The sequence below is a fragment of the Martes martes genome (assembly GCF_963455335.1).
Source record: "Martes martes genome assembly, chromosome: 12".
In the NCBI taxonomy this organism is placed as follows: domain Eukaryota; kingdom Metazoa; phylum Chordata; class Mammalia; order Carnivora; family Mustelidae; genus Martes; species Martes martes.
In genome coordinates this window covers 68860066-68874972 of record NC_137900.1, presented here as the reverse complement: position 1 = coordinate 68874972, position 14907 = coordinate 68860066, and the positions used below count along the sequence as shown (strand labels likewise).

At 35.6% G+C, this 14907-nt stretch overlaps 1 protein-coding gene across 1 annotated transcript; it reads right to left on the bottom strand.

The window, feature by feature from the left end:
* Positions 1-2806: 2806 nt before the first annotated feature.
* LOC308352996 (olfactory receptor 13D1-like) lies at positions 2807-3745 on the bottom strand (the record flags this gene model as incomplete). Its single annotated transcript, XM_080819530.1, has 1 exon — positions 2807-3745. One exon carries the CDS (start codon positions 3743-3745, stop codon positions 2807-2809), a length of 939 nt encoding a protein of 312 aa, XP_080675656.1.
* Between the last annotated feature and the right edge of the window lie 11162 nt (positions 3746-14907).

Below are 14907 nucleotides of genomic sequence, written 5' to 3'. Positions count from 1 at the left end.
TAGAGTAAAGAATTAGAATTTTTTTGGTTTCTACACAAGCTTAGAGATCTTAGGTAATTTATTGAACATTCTAATCTAATTTCCTCTTCTATGAAATGGGAATAATTATTTAACTGTATTTATAATAATTATTTAAAAGTTAATATTTGCTAATTCCAAAAGACCACCTGTCAATCAGCTAGATTATAGGTGGTCAGATAGGGTGATACCACTTTGATACAGTCAGTTTTTGATCATCTTTTTCTGGCTAGACTCTAGCTTCAGTTAGTTTGAATTTACCTGTGATTTCAAATGTATTGAGCAACATTTTGTTAGTGTGTTACAAATCTAGGCCTATCACTGTGGTAGTACTTAGGGATATAGGCATAAAATACCCCATTATCTCTTTCTCTCTCTCTGTCTCTCTCTGACAATCTTAGCTAAGTCATTCCCTGTGTGGATGTCCTTTTGATTCTGCTTGGGTTCTGACAACCTGAATTGGGCCTCCCTTTCGTGTTGCTATTACACTTACTCAATCAGGCTCCAAAACATCATGCTGGGCAGAACAAGCAAAGGTGCCCTCCTGAACACTATTTCATTCCTGAAACCTTTGCTGGGTGGCCCTTGAGCATAGATGCTCTCCTTATCAGGCTGTGACACTGTACCAGGCAGCTCAACTATACATCATGTAGACATATGATATGATATCACATAAAAAATGAAACTGCATACTATTATTCACTAGCAATTTCAAGGGGACTTTTTTAAAGGAAAATATTCAAAATGAAACTTGCTGCTGAAAAAGTGAAATTGTCAATATTCTTTAAGAAAGATTTATACAATTGATATGTGTTTTTCTCAGCAACTTTTTATTAGAGAATAATTATACACTGATATGATTTTGTCTTACCCAGCCCACACGACCTCTTCAGTTTATTTATCAATGTTTTATCTACTCTTATATTTCCATACATTTAAAATTAGCTGATACTTAAAAAAATTTTTTTTTTAATTTATTTATTTGTTAGAGAGAGCGAGCGAGCACAGGCAGACAGAGTGGCAGGCAGAGGCAGAGGGAGAAGCAGGCTCCCTGCCGAGCAAGGAGCCCGATGTGGGACTCGATCCCAGGACACTAGGATCATGACCTGAGCCGAAGGCAGCCACTTAACCAACTGAGCCACCCAGGCGTCCCAAATTAGCTGATACTTTATCAGAAACTTGAATTTGTTGTTTAGTCAATGAAGTAATGCATAAATTCAAGTTCTTTTATCTCACTGTATTTTATCAAGTATTTGGACTATATTTTACTATTCTTTAAAAATGTTAATTAATCCAGTACTTAATTATTACCTACTGTTTTGAATTTATTTGACATTAGACTTCATACAGAGAACAGTGAATTCTGCCATTGGGGAGATTTCAGAATCTAACAAATGATTTAGTATAAAAGGAAAATTACCATAGCAGAGAGGTAAAGTTCAAGGTAGCATAGAGGAGGGAATAACTAACTGAGAAAGTTTTGGAAGGATTTGCGGAAGATCAAACACTTGAATTGTCTTTAATGAGACTGCTAGGTTGAGAAAGAGAAATGTGATGATGGGGAAGAAGTGGCATATGCTGTTGTCTTTAGGTAGGGAAAGAACATGATTTGATTGGAGAACTAATAGCGAATGGAGCATAGCATTGTGCAAAGGGGACGGGACAAACAGGAGGAGGGAAAGAAGAAAGGTAAATAGGTACCTGAAAAATTAGGTTGGGGTCAGATCCAGTCCTTGGGTAAAAAAAAATCAGTAATAAACACACAGACAAACAGAAAAACTCAAGTAGTTCTCTCAAAAAGGAGCTGAAAAATGTGTTTTACTTATTCAGTAGACAAATGTACAGTAGAGTTAACATGGTTTGATTTGGGATTTTTCAACTTTATGATGATATGAAAGTGATAATACATTCAGCAGAAACTGTACTTCGAAATTTGAATTTTTATCTTTTCCTGGGCTAGCAACACGAGAACTCTTTGATACTCTCTTGTTACACTAGGCAGCGGCCACAGCTTCCAGTCTGAGCCACATGATCACAGGGGTAAACGACTGATATACTCACAACCATTCTGAACCCATACAACCATTCTGTTTTTCAATTTCAGTATAGTACTCATATAATTTATTATTATAGGAAATAGTCAATATTTTATCATAAATAGGCTTTGTGTGAGATGATTTTGAACAACTGTGTTCTGAATGCATTTAAGGTAGGCTAGGCTAAGCTATGATGTTCAGTAGATTATGTATATTAAATGCATTTTTAAAAAAAGATTTCATTTATTTATTTGACAGACAGATCACAAGTAGGCAGAGAGGCAGGCAGAGAGAGAGAGGAGGAAACAGGCTCCCTGATGACCAGAGAGCTCAATGCGGGACTCAATCCCAGGACCTTGGGACCATGACCTGAGCCGAAGGCAGAGGCTTTAACGCACTGAGCCACCCAGGTGCCCCTAAATGCATTTTTTACTTATCATATTTTCAACTTTCAATGGATTTATTTGGGCATAACCTCATCAGTTGAAGAAGATCTGTACTGGGTTTTTTTTTTTTGGAAAAGCTTATTTCTTAAAGCTTACTGTCACTTCTTATACCAGTTGTCTCTACATTTTTATAACAGTCATTTTCAGAAAAAGGTGAAGTTAGATTATTATCTTGAAATTTCTTTCCAACTCCTAAATTCTGTGATTCTACATAAAATCTTTATTTCTCTTGTTCTGTTTATATTAAAAACCTTTGCCTCGAAGCTGTGAGATTATTTTGTGCATGAACTCAAGGAGGTAAGTTTCTTATCCTTTCCTCCAGAACCAGTGTCTAGTCATCAATTTTCTCATAGCTCCATGCACCTCTGTATTCCTTAGGCTATAGATGATAGGATTGAGCATGGGAGTGACTACTCCATAGAACAGAGCAATCAATTTGTTAAAAGCAGAGTCTTTGGACTTTGGCTTCATATACATCAAGAGGATTGTCCCATAAAACATGGTCACTACTGTTAAGTGGGCTGAGCAAGTAGAAAAGGCCTTTTTTCTTCCTTCTGCCGAATTGATTCTTAGTACAGTAGAAAGGATGAAAACATAGGAGATACAAATTAACAGTAATGGAGAAAACAAAAATATTACATTGCCCAACATTATCGTAATCTCATTCAAGGAAATATCTGTACAAGCCAGCTTGACAAACGCCAGTATTTCACAAACAAAGTGATTAATGACATTTTTTCCACAGAAGGGCAACCGTATTGCAAGAATAGTTTCTGTCAGTGAATTGAGAAAGCCCAACCCCCAGGAGAGAGCTGCCATCTGAATACAAAGTGCCTTACTGATGATGATGGAGTATCTCAGTGGGTTACAGATGGCCACGTAACGGTCATATGCCATCACTGTGAGGAGCACACACTCTGCGGACCCCATAGTGTAGGAAACAGACATCTGAACCACACATCTAGTGAAGGAGATGGTTTTTTTCTGTGATAGGAAGTGTATCAACATGGAGGGGATAAAGGTGGATGTGTACCAAATGTCTAGGAAGGAAAGATTACCAAGGAGGAAGTACATGGGCATATGGAGGCGGGGATCCAGAAGAGTTAGGATGATCAAGGTGCTGTTTCCCAGCAGGATCACCAGGTACATCAGCAAGCATATCACAAAAAGGAGTTTTTCTACTCTTGGGTACTCAGAAAGTCCCTGTAGAATGAATTCAATCTCAGTCCAATTCATCCTGTCCATTTTACTTTTTTATACCTGGAGTAATCCAGAAGAGAAAATTGCGTGTGAGTTTAACAAGTCTGTACATATTACTGTACGCAGTAAGAGATCGCTGGATGAGGGCCAACAAGCGTGTCGGCACTAGTGGAGTGGCGGTAGTAGCTGTGAATTTAGCTTTTTGAATTTATCTCAAGTTCGTGAGGGAGAGGATTCAAGATGTGTAATAATTACCTTGATAGCTTATTAAAAATATAAGTTTTTGTATTCCATTTCCTGAGATTGTGATATACAGTTCTGAGGCAGAAAAGAGCTATTTCCATTTTTAACAAACATCCCCTTATTTCTAATTCATTGGACCCACAGACCCCACTTTGAATATTATCATTTGGAGATCATTGATCTCGAGATCATTGATCTCCAAATCATCAATGAATAACATCATTGGAGAAAGTGTGCCTAAATCTATTAAAAACACCTATATATTTGATTTTATTTCATGGCAATCCTTAACAATGCCATTGGTTTAAGGCTTTATAATTTATAAATATGTTCACACATATGACTCATTTATCATTACTATAATTATCTGGGGAAAATGAAATTCACAGAGGTAGAATGTATATAAAAACACAGTGGGTGAGCCCCTATTCAAATCTGCATTTTCTGACTTTACATCACCTGCTCTTTTTAAACAATAGGCTATTGTCCTCTCCAAATTATGTAAATTGTCTAAGGAGTGGGAATCAGACATCTGTTCCAATAATGTTCTCCAGAGGGGCGCCTGGGTGGCTCAGTTGGTTAAGTGTCTGCCTTCAGCAGAGGTCATGATCCCAGAGTCCTGGGATGGAGCACCTCTTCGGGCTCCTTGTTCAGCAGGGAGCCTGATTTTCCCTCTCTCTCTCTCTGTGCCACACCCCCTGCTTGTGTGCGCTTTCTCTCTCTCTCAATCTCTCTCTCTCTCTCTCATGCTCTCTCAAGTAAATAAATAAAATCTTAAAAAAATAATGTTCTCCAGATGATTCCAATGTGCAATGTGGAAGTAAACCACCTGTCTAGTGGAGTGCCTCTAAATTTAGTATACAGATGAATCACATGGGGAATCTTTGTAAAGGATTCTGAATCAGTGGGTCTGAAGCAGACTTTGAAATCTGAATTTATTAACGTGTTCCCAGATGCTGCTGCTGCTGCTGCTGCTGCTGCTGCTGCTGCTGCTGCTGCTGCTGCTGTTGACTACGGAACTCACACAAATAGCAATGCTTTTTAGAACATCTCTCTCCAATACTATTGCAGACTGCCCCTAGTGCTTCCATTGTATATAAGACCATAACTGAATAGTAGAAAATGAAAAACTGAACACTTTCTGAGATTTGGAGTTGAGATATCTGTGTGTGTTTTGCAGGCAGTTTTGTGTTCTTTAGATTTTAGATATACAAGCAACTAGGTTGCATACAAAAGAGGCTGCTTTTTATTTCTGTTCATGATAAAGTCATTTCTCTTCCATTTGTTGAGTTTGCAATTAGGGTCAGTATTTTCCAAAAAAGGGTTTTGAGGTCAGCTCAAGCATCTGAGTTATGCATCATAGAGCATGGAGCAAATAAATGTAATTTGAAAAAAATTTAAGGAGTAGATATTACTAGATGCCCTTTTTTATAGTAAATAAATCAAAGAACATAATTTTGAAAATACCTTTTCATTCCCAAGGTATTCTACCAAACTTTAAAATATCCCTGGAGTGTGGCACCTGGGTGGCTCAGATGACTATGTGTCAGACTCTTGATTTCGGCTTGGGTCATGATCTTAGGGTTGTGGGATCGAGCCCCACATCATCAGCTGTTTGTTCTGCAGGAAATCTGCTTAAGATTATCTCCTTCTCCCTTTGTCCCTCCCCACCCATGTTCTCTCTCTTTTCTCTCAAATAAATAAATCTGTAAAAAAAGTATCCCTCAAGGGGAAGAAAAGAATTGATCCAGATGTTTCTACTTAGTGTTTCTAAATAAGGCTGGTATTTCTGGTATAGGGTTTGTGGTATAGGGTTTGCCATTTTTCTCTGTGATAGTGCTTTGCCAACAGGTTTTGCTGCTTTCTATGATAACTCTAGTTTATAATGGTGAGGCATATTAATCAGCAAATACTATGTTTATATGTCTATTGACTATGGAAAGGAGTGCTCTCCTCCAGTTCAAGATGTACCATACTTTGTAGGCATACATTACAAAGAGGGTAGGAAGTGTTGAGTTGGGCAGGATACTTATATTTGGTATTAAGTTTGGAATTTGATTGACTGTAGATGTATACATTAACCTACTTTGAATGTGAGAATGAAATTCTGATAAGAGGCTTTGAAGGACCGTCAGTTGTCTGGGTCTGTTCTTTCAGGAAAGTTGTGAATCATGTCAAATATTCTCTTTTCTTTTCTAGGGACAAGTTGATTCCTATTTAGAAATTACTGGCAGGGGTGCCTGGGTGGCTCAGTGGGTTAAAGCCTCTGCCTTTGGCTCAGGTCATGATCCCAGAGTCCTGGGATCGAGCCCCACATGGGGCTCTCTGCTCAGCAGGGAGCCTGCTTCCTCCTCTCTCTATGCCTGCTTCTCTGCCTACTTGTGATCTCTGTCTGTCAAATAAATAAAATCTTTAAAAAAATTACTGGCAGGAAGTAATGATGGTGTGTATTTAGTATCTTGACAGTTCAAAGATAGTTGCTATTAAAAAAAAATTCACTCACAAACATTTATAAGAGAAACTACCAATCTGCTTTAAGCTTTCAAATCAGGGTGGGAGAAAGGATAATGGATAACAGAGAGGAAATTACTTTCATTACTCTTGCAATGTTAGTCTGATATTTTAGAAACAATCAACAAACGCTCTTGTTTAATAGCATTGTGACTGAAATTCTTTCTTCATTTTAGCTTACTTCACTAAATGGGTTCCTGGGAATAAGGGAATGAAGATTTTTAAGATTATTGATAGTTTCTTTCCATGGAAAATATATATTGGATAATTCCATTTTTACTAAATCGTTGCCATCATTGGATATTACCTTTTGAAACATTTTTCATTCTTGGTTATTGCCGTGGGAATTGTTAAATAATCATAGCATACTAATTTGATGGGCCATTATGTACTTACTGATATGACATTTGTGAGGAATTTGTATTAAAACAAAAATGATGTTTAAATTATGTTAAAATGATTAAGTGAAACAGAAACAAAACAACAGCAGTTTTTGCAAAACTGAAACCTAAACCAAGATAACCTAGACAGAATAGAAAGGCCAGAAAGAAATACCCAAAACATTAATGGTTATCTTAGAGGCCTTTTTTCTACTTTGCTGAATTATCCAAAATTCTAAAATAGAAATATATAAAGAAAAAAATTATTATTACTTTTTTAAAGATTTTATTTATTTAGTTGACAGAGAGAGAGAGAGATCACAAGGAGGCAGAGAGGCAGGCAGAGAGAGGGGGGGAAGGAGGCTCCCTGATTCGGGCCCTGATCCCAGAACGCCGAGATCATGACCTGAGCCAAAGGCAGAGGCTTAACCCACTGAGCCACCCAGGCGCCCAAGAAAAAATATTATTAAAAAAGAGAAAAACACTGAAGCGGGTTCCAGTTATGTTAGGAAAATTAACTCAGAATAAAAAAAAAATAAAGCAATTTAAGTAGTACAGTGATTATTTTAAATGTCTAGCAACTACACTTTGAGGCTGACCTGTAGAGGTGTCCCCTAGGCAGTTATTGGTAAGAACCTACTATTTCTGGTGGAAGAGAACATTTATAATCCCTACTCTCAAAATCATGCAAGTAATAACGTTTTTGTTTTTAGGAGGTACCAAATAAGGAACTTGAATTCTTGACCTAATCATATGTTATCGAAAGAGATTGCAGACTACTGATGCCTAGAACAGAATTATTTGTAAAGGATCTGAACTGGCCTGGATCCTAGCCAACCTCTTATCCCCCTCTCCCAACCTGGTGTTTTACAAGAATTAACCACTCTGTGTTTCAATGCCCTGAGACTTCATCTTGGTACTGTTTTAGTGGTGTAATAGACCTAAGGAAAGTTTGTACTTTTTATCCAAGCCTGAAGTCAAGCTCTCTAACTTTCTAGAAGGAAACTCTCTAACTTTATATAAATTTTTCATTTTCTTTTATTGACTTAGATAATCGAAGATCTAATATTTAAAGTACTAAGATTTTTCAATGAAAAACACGTATGTCTGCACTCTAGATTCTCAGTAGAAGAAATAATCCTGTTATTCTCTCCAACTCTTCTAAAAATATCAGTTAAGACAACTGATACTTTATAAATAAATCAGTAGATTTGCTGACTCTCGATTAATAGATTTTATAAACTCTAATCTTCAGTTAATATACCACAAGGAAAGATGTATTATTTTAGGTTGCAAAGGGAAGAGAAAATGTCATGTGAGGTCCTAGTATGAGGCACTTTATAAAATTTTTATCATTTAATCTTCAAAACAATCCAAATATTATTATAAATTTTGTTATTGAAGGAATAAGTTTGAAGTTCCAAAGCTTAAGTACATTTTCCAGCATCTTTTTGTAAGTTTTTACTTAAATTCCAGTTAGTTAACATACAGTGTAATACTAGTGTCAGGTGTACAATGTAGTAGTGATTCAACATTTCCATCTAACACCTGGTTTTCAGTATCTTATAGGTGGTAAATGCCAGAACTATGGTTTAAACTCTTATCTGTATGATTCCCAGGCCTGCTTTAGCACTATACTACATTTACTTATTTATAAAATTTCTTCTTATAAAACCACAATTTAGTATTATGCACTTAACTTTCAATGATCCATATGATAAATACACACATAAAATATATTGGAATCTTTTGAAAGCATTGAAGGCATTTATTGTCTTCCACTTATGAAGACATTATACACAATAATGAATTAAAATGAAAAAAAATCCAAAAATTCCTTTCAAGTCTAGCATGAACAGTTAAGATCTAGAGTGGTAGAATTGATTTGTTTCATAAATGGGAACTCAAAAAGATTAATATTTCTTCTTTTGGCTTGGACACCTGCAGTTCTAAAGTAACAATTACAACTACTTCAGCCTTCTACTACATATTTTTGTTTCTAATCCTATTTTTTAAAAGATTTTATTTATTTATTTGTCAGAGAGAAAGAGAGAGAGCACAGACAGGCAGAGTGGCAGCAGAGGCAGAGGGAGAAGCAGGCTCCCTGCCGAACAAGGAGCCTGATGTGGGACTCAATCCCAGGACGCTGGGATCATGACCTGAGCCAAAGGCAGCCCCTTAACCAACTGAGCCACCCAGGCGTCCCTCTAATCCTGTTTTTACCATAAACATCTTCAATTACATGTTTCCTTCAATCCTTATTGAACATAGCTTATGTGTGAATAATACATAAATTATTGTGGGCTCTTTCTCTAGATAATTTTTACTTAAGATTTTACTGAACTAGATACTTGAATACAGTAGCTATTCACCTGTTACTTATAAGGGTCTGTTGCATTGCAGGCAACTTTCTCTTCCTCACTAGTCTCTTTTTTGTGTGTACTATTTTGGTATTTTTAAAGGAATTTAAATAATATTCTGCTGCTGATAATGACGCCTGGATTTTTATAATATATGCCTTCAAAATCCCACCAGCAATGATCACCTCAACAAAAATATCTTTATTATTTATTGATAGGATGTTTTCCTTTGGAAATAATTTTAATAAAAATTTTCTCTTTTATCTTACCTCCTGATTAGGTTTTAAAGTCATCCATGCCATTCCATTCTATTAAGTAATATTCCAGGAATTTGAATTTCATTTGCATTTTTCAGATGAGACCAGAAGATTCTCACTTTGAAAGACAGTTGTTCACTTCCTAAAAGAGAAATGTGAGAAAAATAGCTACAAGCAGGCAATTTGTCTGTACATGAACTTTCAATAAGAGCGTATCAAGGAAATAAAATATATTAAAAATAAAGGTCCATGATGCAACTCTGGTTTCTCATGACTTGTCCTAAAGTTGATGTTTACTCAAGAGATTTGGCTTCTTTTGGAAGTCAAATTAGCACTTATTTTTTACAAACTTCTTCAATCCCTAAGGTTATGAGTCAGAAACTTAGGATTCTCTAGAGGTAAAGTCCCTGACTTCTGCACATTCTAAAAACCCAATTACCGTTACTTAAAGAAAATCTTTCCCAGTTATACATTTCTTAGGAGTATTCATTGAATATAGATGTATTTGATGGCCTCTACATAATTTGGGACTGGAATCAGAATATGTCCAAAAGTTCTCAGAAAAGTTAACCTTTTCCTGAGAATTTGTTTTTCTTTTTATTTCAGAAATGATACTAGGTCAATCCTAATAAAGTCCTAAATAGTCATTCCACCTCTTTAAACTCTTTTTTTAAAAAACTCTTTTTATCTTTAATAATTTTTAATTCTAGGCCACACATCACAAATTTTTCTTTGTACTGTATAATCACAGCATACATTTTAATTAGAATTTGCCATTTTATAGCAACATGTTTTGATTTTTTCATAGTATTTTTAATATTCCTTTTTAACATTTGAAGAATATGTCATTAAGTGGAATAACTATAATCTAGCCTAGAATTTTAATACTACTGGATATTTTAATTTGTCTCGAGTTTTTTTTTGAGATTTTAATATAATGACTATCGATATCTATGTATCAGGTTATCTAATCTGCTTTTTCTTCTACTGAAAATTCAGAATTTAAGACAAATCTCTACAGAGATTAAGACTATAGAACGAAAGTATGTGATTTAAAAGAATTCTTAGTTCATATGCAAAATTATTTTTCCAATCTAAAACTTAACACTTTACACTGCTGCTGAAGTATTTGCACAGACAATTTTTTGTGTATTTTCTGGAACCAGAGAAGATGTTTATTCTCTTTTGTTTGTATAAAACATTACTTTTAGCTTTTCATTTCTGTGATTCCAGTTAGACTGAACATTCCCTCTATGTTTATTTGTTGCTTATATTTTCTCTTTTGTTCTCCATCCACATCCTTTGCTTAACTATCTGTTGGTATTTTGATAGTTTACCTCTTAATTAGTGTGAACTCTTTTTTAAAAATTTTTTATTTATTTTTAAATTTATTTTCAGTGTTCCAGAATTCATTGTTTATGTACCACACCCAGTGTTCCATGCAATATGTGCCCTCCATAACACCCACCACTAGGCTCACCCAACCTCCCACTCCCCGCCCCTCCAAAACCCTCAGATTGTTTTTCAGAGTCCATAGTCTCTCATGGTTCATCTCCCCTTCCAATTTCCCCCAACTCCCTTCTCCTCTCCATCTCCCCATGTCCTCTGTGTTATTTCTTATGCTTCACAAATAAGTGAAACCATATGATAATTGACTCTCTCTGCTTGACGTATTTCACTCAGCATAATTTCTTCCAGTCCTGCCCATGTTGATACAAAAGTTGGGTATTCATCCTTTCTGATGGAGGCATAATACTCCATAGTGTATATGCACCATATCTTCCTTATCCATTCGTCTGTTGAAGGGCATCTTGGTTCTTTCCACAGTTTGGCGACTGTGGCCATTGCTGCTATGAACATTGGGATACAGATGGCCCTTCTTTTCACTACATCTGTATCTTTGGGGTAAATGCCCAGTAGTGCAATTGCAGGTTATGGGGAAGCTCTATTTTTAACTTCTTAAGGAATCTTCACACTGTTTTCCAAAGTGGCTGCACCAACTTGCATTCCCACCAACAGTGTAAGAGGGTTGCCCTTTCTCCACATCCTCTCCAACACATGTTGTTTACTGTCTTGTTAATTTTGGCTTTTCTATCTATGAAAGACCCACAGCAAATATCATCCTCAATGGGAAAGAGCTTGCAGCCTTCCCGCTGAGATCAGGAACACGACAAGGATGCCCACTCTCACCACTCTTGTTCAACATAGTATTAGAAGTCCTAGCAACAGCAATCAGACAACAAAGAGAAATAAAAGGTATCCAAATTGGCAAGGAAGAAGTCAAACTCTCTCTCTTTGCAGATGACATGATTCTTTATATGGAAAACCCAAAAGACTCCACCCCCAAACTACTAGAACCCATACAGCAATTCAGTAACGTGGCAGGATACCAAGTCAATGTACAGAAATCAGTGACTTTCTTATACACTAACAATGAAAATACAGAAAGGGAAATTAGAGAATCGATTCCATTTACTATAGCACCAAGAACCCTAAGATACCTGGGAATAAACCTAACCAAAGAGGTAAAGGATCTGTTCTCGAGGAACTACAGAACACTCATGAAAGAAATTGAAGAAGACACAAAAAGATGGAAGACCATTCCATGCTCTTGGATCAGAAGAATAAACATTGTCAAAATGTCTATACTGCCTAGAGCAATCTATACTTTTAATGCCATTCTGATCAAAATTCCACCGGTATTTTTCAAAGAGCTGGAGCAAATTTTGGCTATTCTAACTGGTGTAAGGTGGTATCTCAATGTGGTTTTGATTTGAATCTGCCTGATGGCTAGTGATGATGAGCATTTTTTCATGTGTCTGTTAGCCATTTGTATGTCTTCATTGGAGAAGTGTCTGTTCATGTCTTCTGCCCATTTTTTGGGTGTGTTGAGTTTTGTGCATGTTGAGTTTGAGGAGTTCTTTATAGATCCTGGATATCAGCCCTTTGTCTGTATTGTCATTTGTGAATATCTTCTCTCATTCCATGGATTGCCTCTTTGTTTTGTTGACTGTTTCCTTTGCTGTGCAGAAGCTTTTGATCTTGATGAAGTCCCAAAAATTCATTGTCACTTTTGTTTCCTTTGCTTTTGGAGACACATCTTGAAAGAAGTTGCTGTGGCCAATGTCGAAGAGGTTACTGCCTATGTTCTTCTCTAGGGTTCTGATGGATTCCTGCCTCACGTTGAGGTGTGAACTCTTAATAGATTAACACTTCGTTCTTCAAATTTTTTGGTAAATACTTTTCCAACTTGTGATTTTCCTTCTTAATTTTAACTTGTTATTTTAATTTTCATTGAGGTAAGATTTTCATATGATCCCTGAAAAAATATGAATGAAATTTTCTTTTGACTTGATTTTTTAAAAACATTTTTATTAACATATAATGTATTATTAGCCCCAGGAGTACAGGTCTGTGAATCGTCAGGATTACACACTTCATAGCACTCACCATAGCACATACCTTCCCCAATGTCCATAACACAACCACCCACTCCCTATCCCCTCCCCCCAGCAACCCTCAGTTTGTTTTGTGAGATTAGGAGTCTCTTATGGTTTGTCTCCCTCCTGGAAAACTATATTGTTTTATGTCTAAGGGTTGGGACAGATTGCTATTTTAATAATATAAACTAATTTTTCCAAAATACTTTTTAAAAAATGCGTCACACCTTTCCCTTTTTCATTCCCTCCCATTCATACATTACTCCTTATTCATTCCTCAGATGTTAACTGAGCACCTCTTATGGACCTGGCACTATGGCAACATTGAGATGAACTTGGACATAGCTGATAGAAAAATATAGGTTCAGAAATACAGGTTCAAATATTTTAAAGATGAACAGGAGTAGCATATTATAGATCACAAAATTTCTACCTTTATCTGTAATTTACATTCTCTTATGCATAACATTATATCATAAGCAGTTTTTAACATATCATCAAATATGTGGGTAACGTGTTTATAATGGCTACATAGTAGTCTATTATATTTATGTCTCAAGATTTATTTAATCTATTCTCAAATAATGGTCATTTGTCTTGCTTTCTTTTTTTACTATTATAAACAATGCTGTAATAATGTGACTTATTCTTTAAAAGGAATGCTTTTATTTTATTTTTTAGAATAATCTCAGTAACTTTCATAGTGAATTATGACTAATGAATTATTAATGGGGAGATAAAGATAATTAAATGCATACTCTAATATGATCATTCTAAGTGAAACAGTAAAATTTATTTAGAGTTGGATCTTAGAATTGGAAGTCATCTTTATATTAATTTAGTTCTAAACCTTATGAGATGACAGAAACATCTACAGTATGGTTGATGTTCCTCTTACTGTTGCCTCCAAACCCCGTGATGGTTAGAGTATCAGTGATGGTTATGAAGCCACACAGGTTATTTTTGGACAATCCTCATTATTAGAAAGTTCTTCATATTTAACTGTATATATACTCTCTGTGCGCAACTTTCATCTTTCCTTGTGGAACAGCAAGAAGTATATACTCTTTTTTCATGACAGTTTTCATATATATATATATTTTTAGGTTGCTGTTTCTGAGTCTTTTTCTCTTTATTGAAGTTAATTGACATACAATATTAGTTTCAGGTATACAACATAATGATTTTACATTTGCATACAATGCAAAATGATCACCATAATAAGTCTTAGTTACTGTCTATCACCATACAAAGTTACAGGTTTTTTTGTTTGTTTGTTTTTACTTCTCTTGCTTTCTTTCCTTTTGGTTTGGTGATTTTCTATTGTGTGATGCTTAGAGTCCTTTCTCATTATCTTTTGTATATCTACTAGTGCTTTTTGCTTTCTGGTTACCATGTGGCTCACATATAATAGAATATATATATATATATATATATATATATATATATATATATAAAATAGTTCATTTTAAGTTGATAGCAAGTTAAGTTTGAATGCATTCTAAAGCTCAACAGTTTTACTTTCTACTTTCCCCCTTTATGTTTATGATGTCATATTTCACTCAATCTTTTTATTTTGTGTATCTCTTATTAGTTTTTTTATTACTTTTACCTTTTAACCTTCATACACATTAAGTAATTACTCCTCTACTTCCACTATATATTTATCCTTACTAGTGAGATTTTTAACTTTCATATGTTTTCTTCTTACTAATTGGTGTCCTTTCTTTTTAGCTTAAAGGAATCCCTGTAACATTTCTTTTTGGCCCAGTTTTATTATTTTTTAAAGATTTTATTTACTTATTTGAGAGAGAGAGAGACAGAGAGAGAGAGAGAGAGAGGACATGAGCAGGATGGGAGAGGGAGAAGCAGATTCCCCAATGAGCAAGGAGCCTGACACCGGGCTTGATCAAGGATCCTGGGATCATGACCTAAGCCAAAGGCAGACACTTAACCAACAGAGCCACCCAGGTGCCCCCTGTGGGCCCAGTTTAGTAGTGATGAACTCCTTTAGCT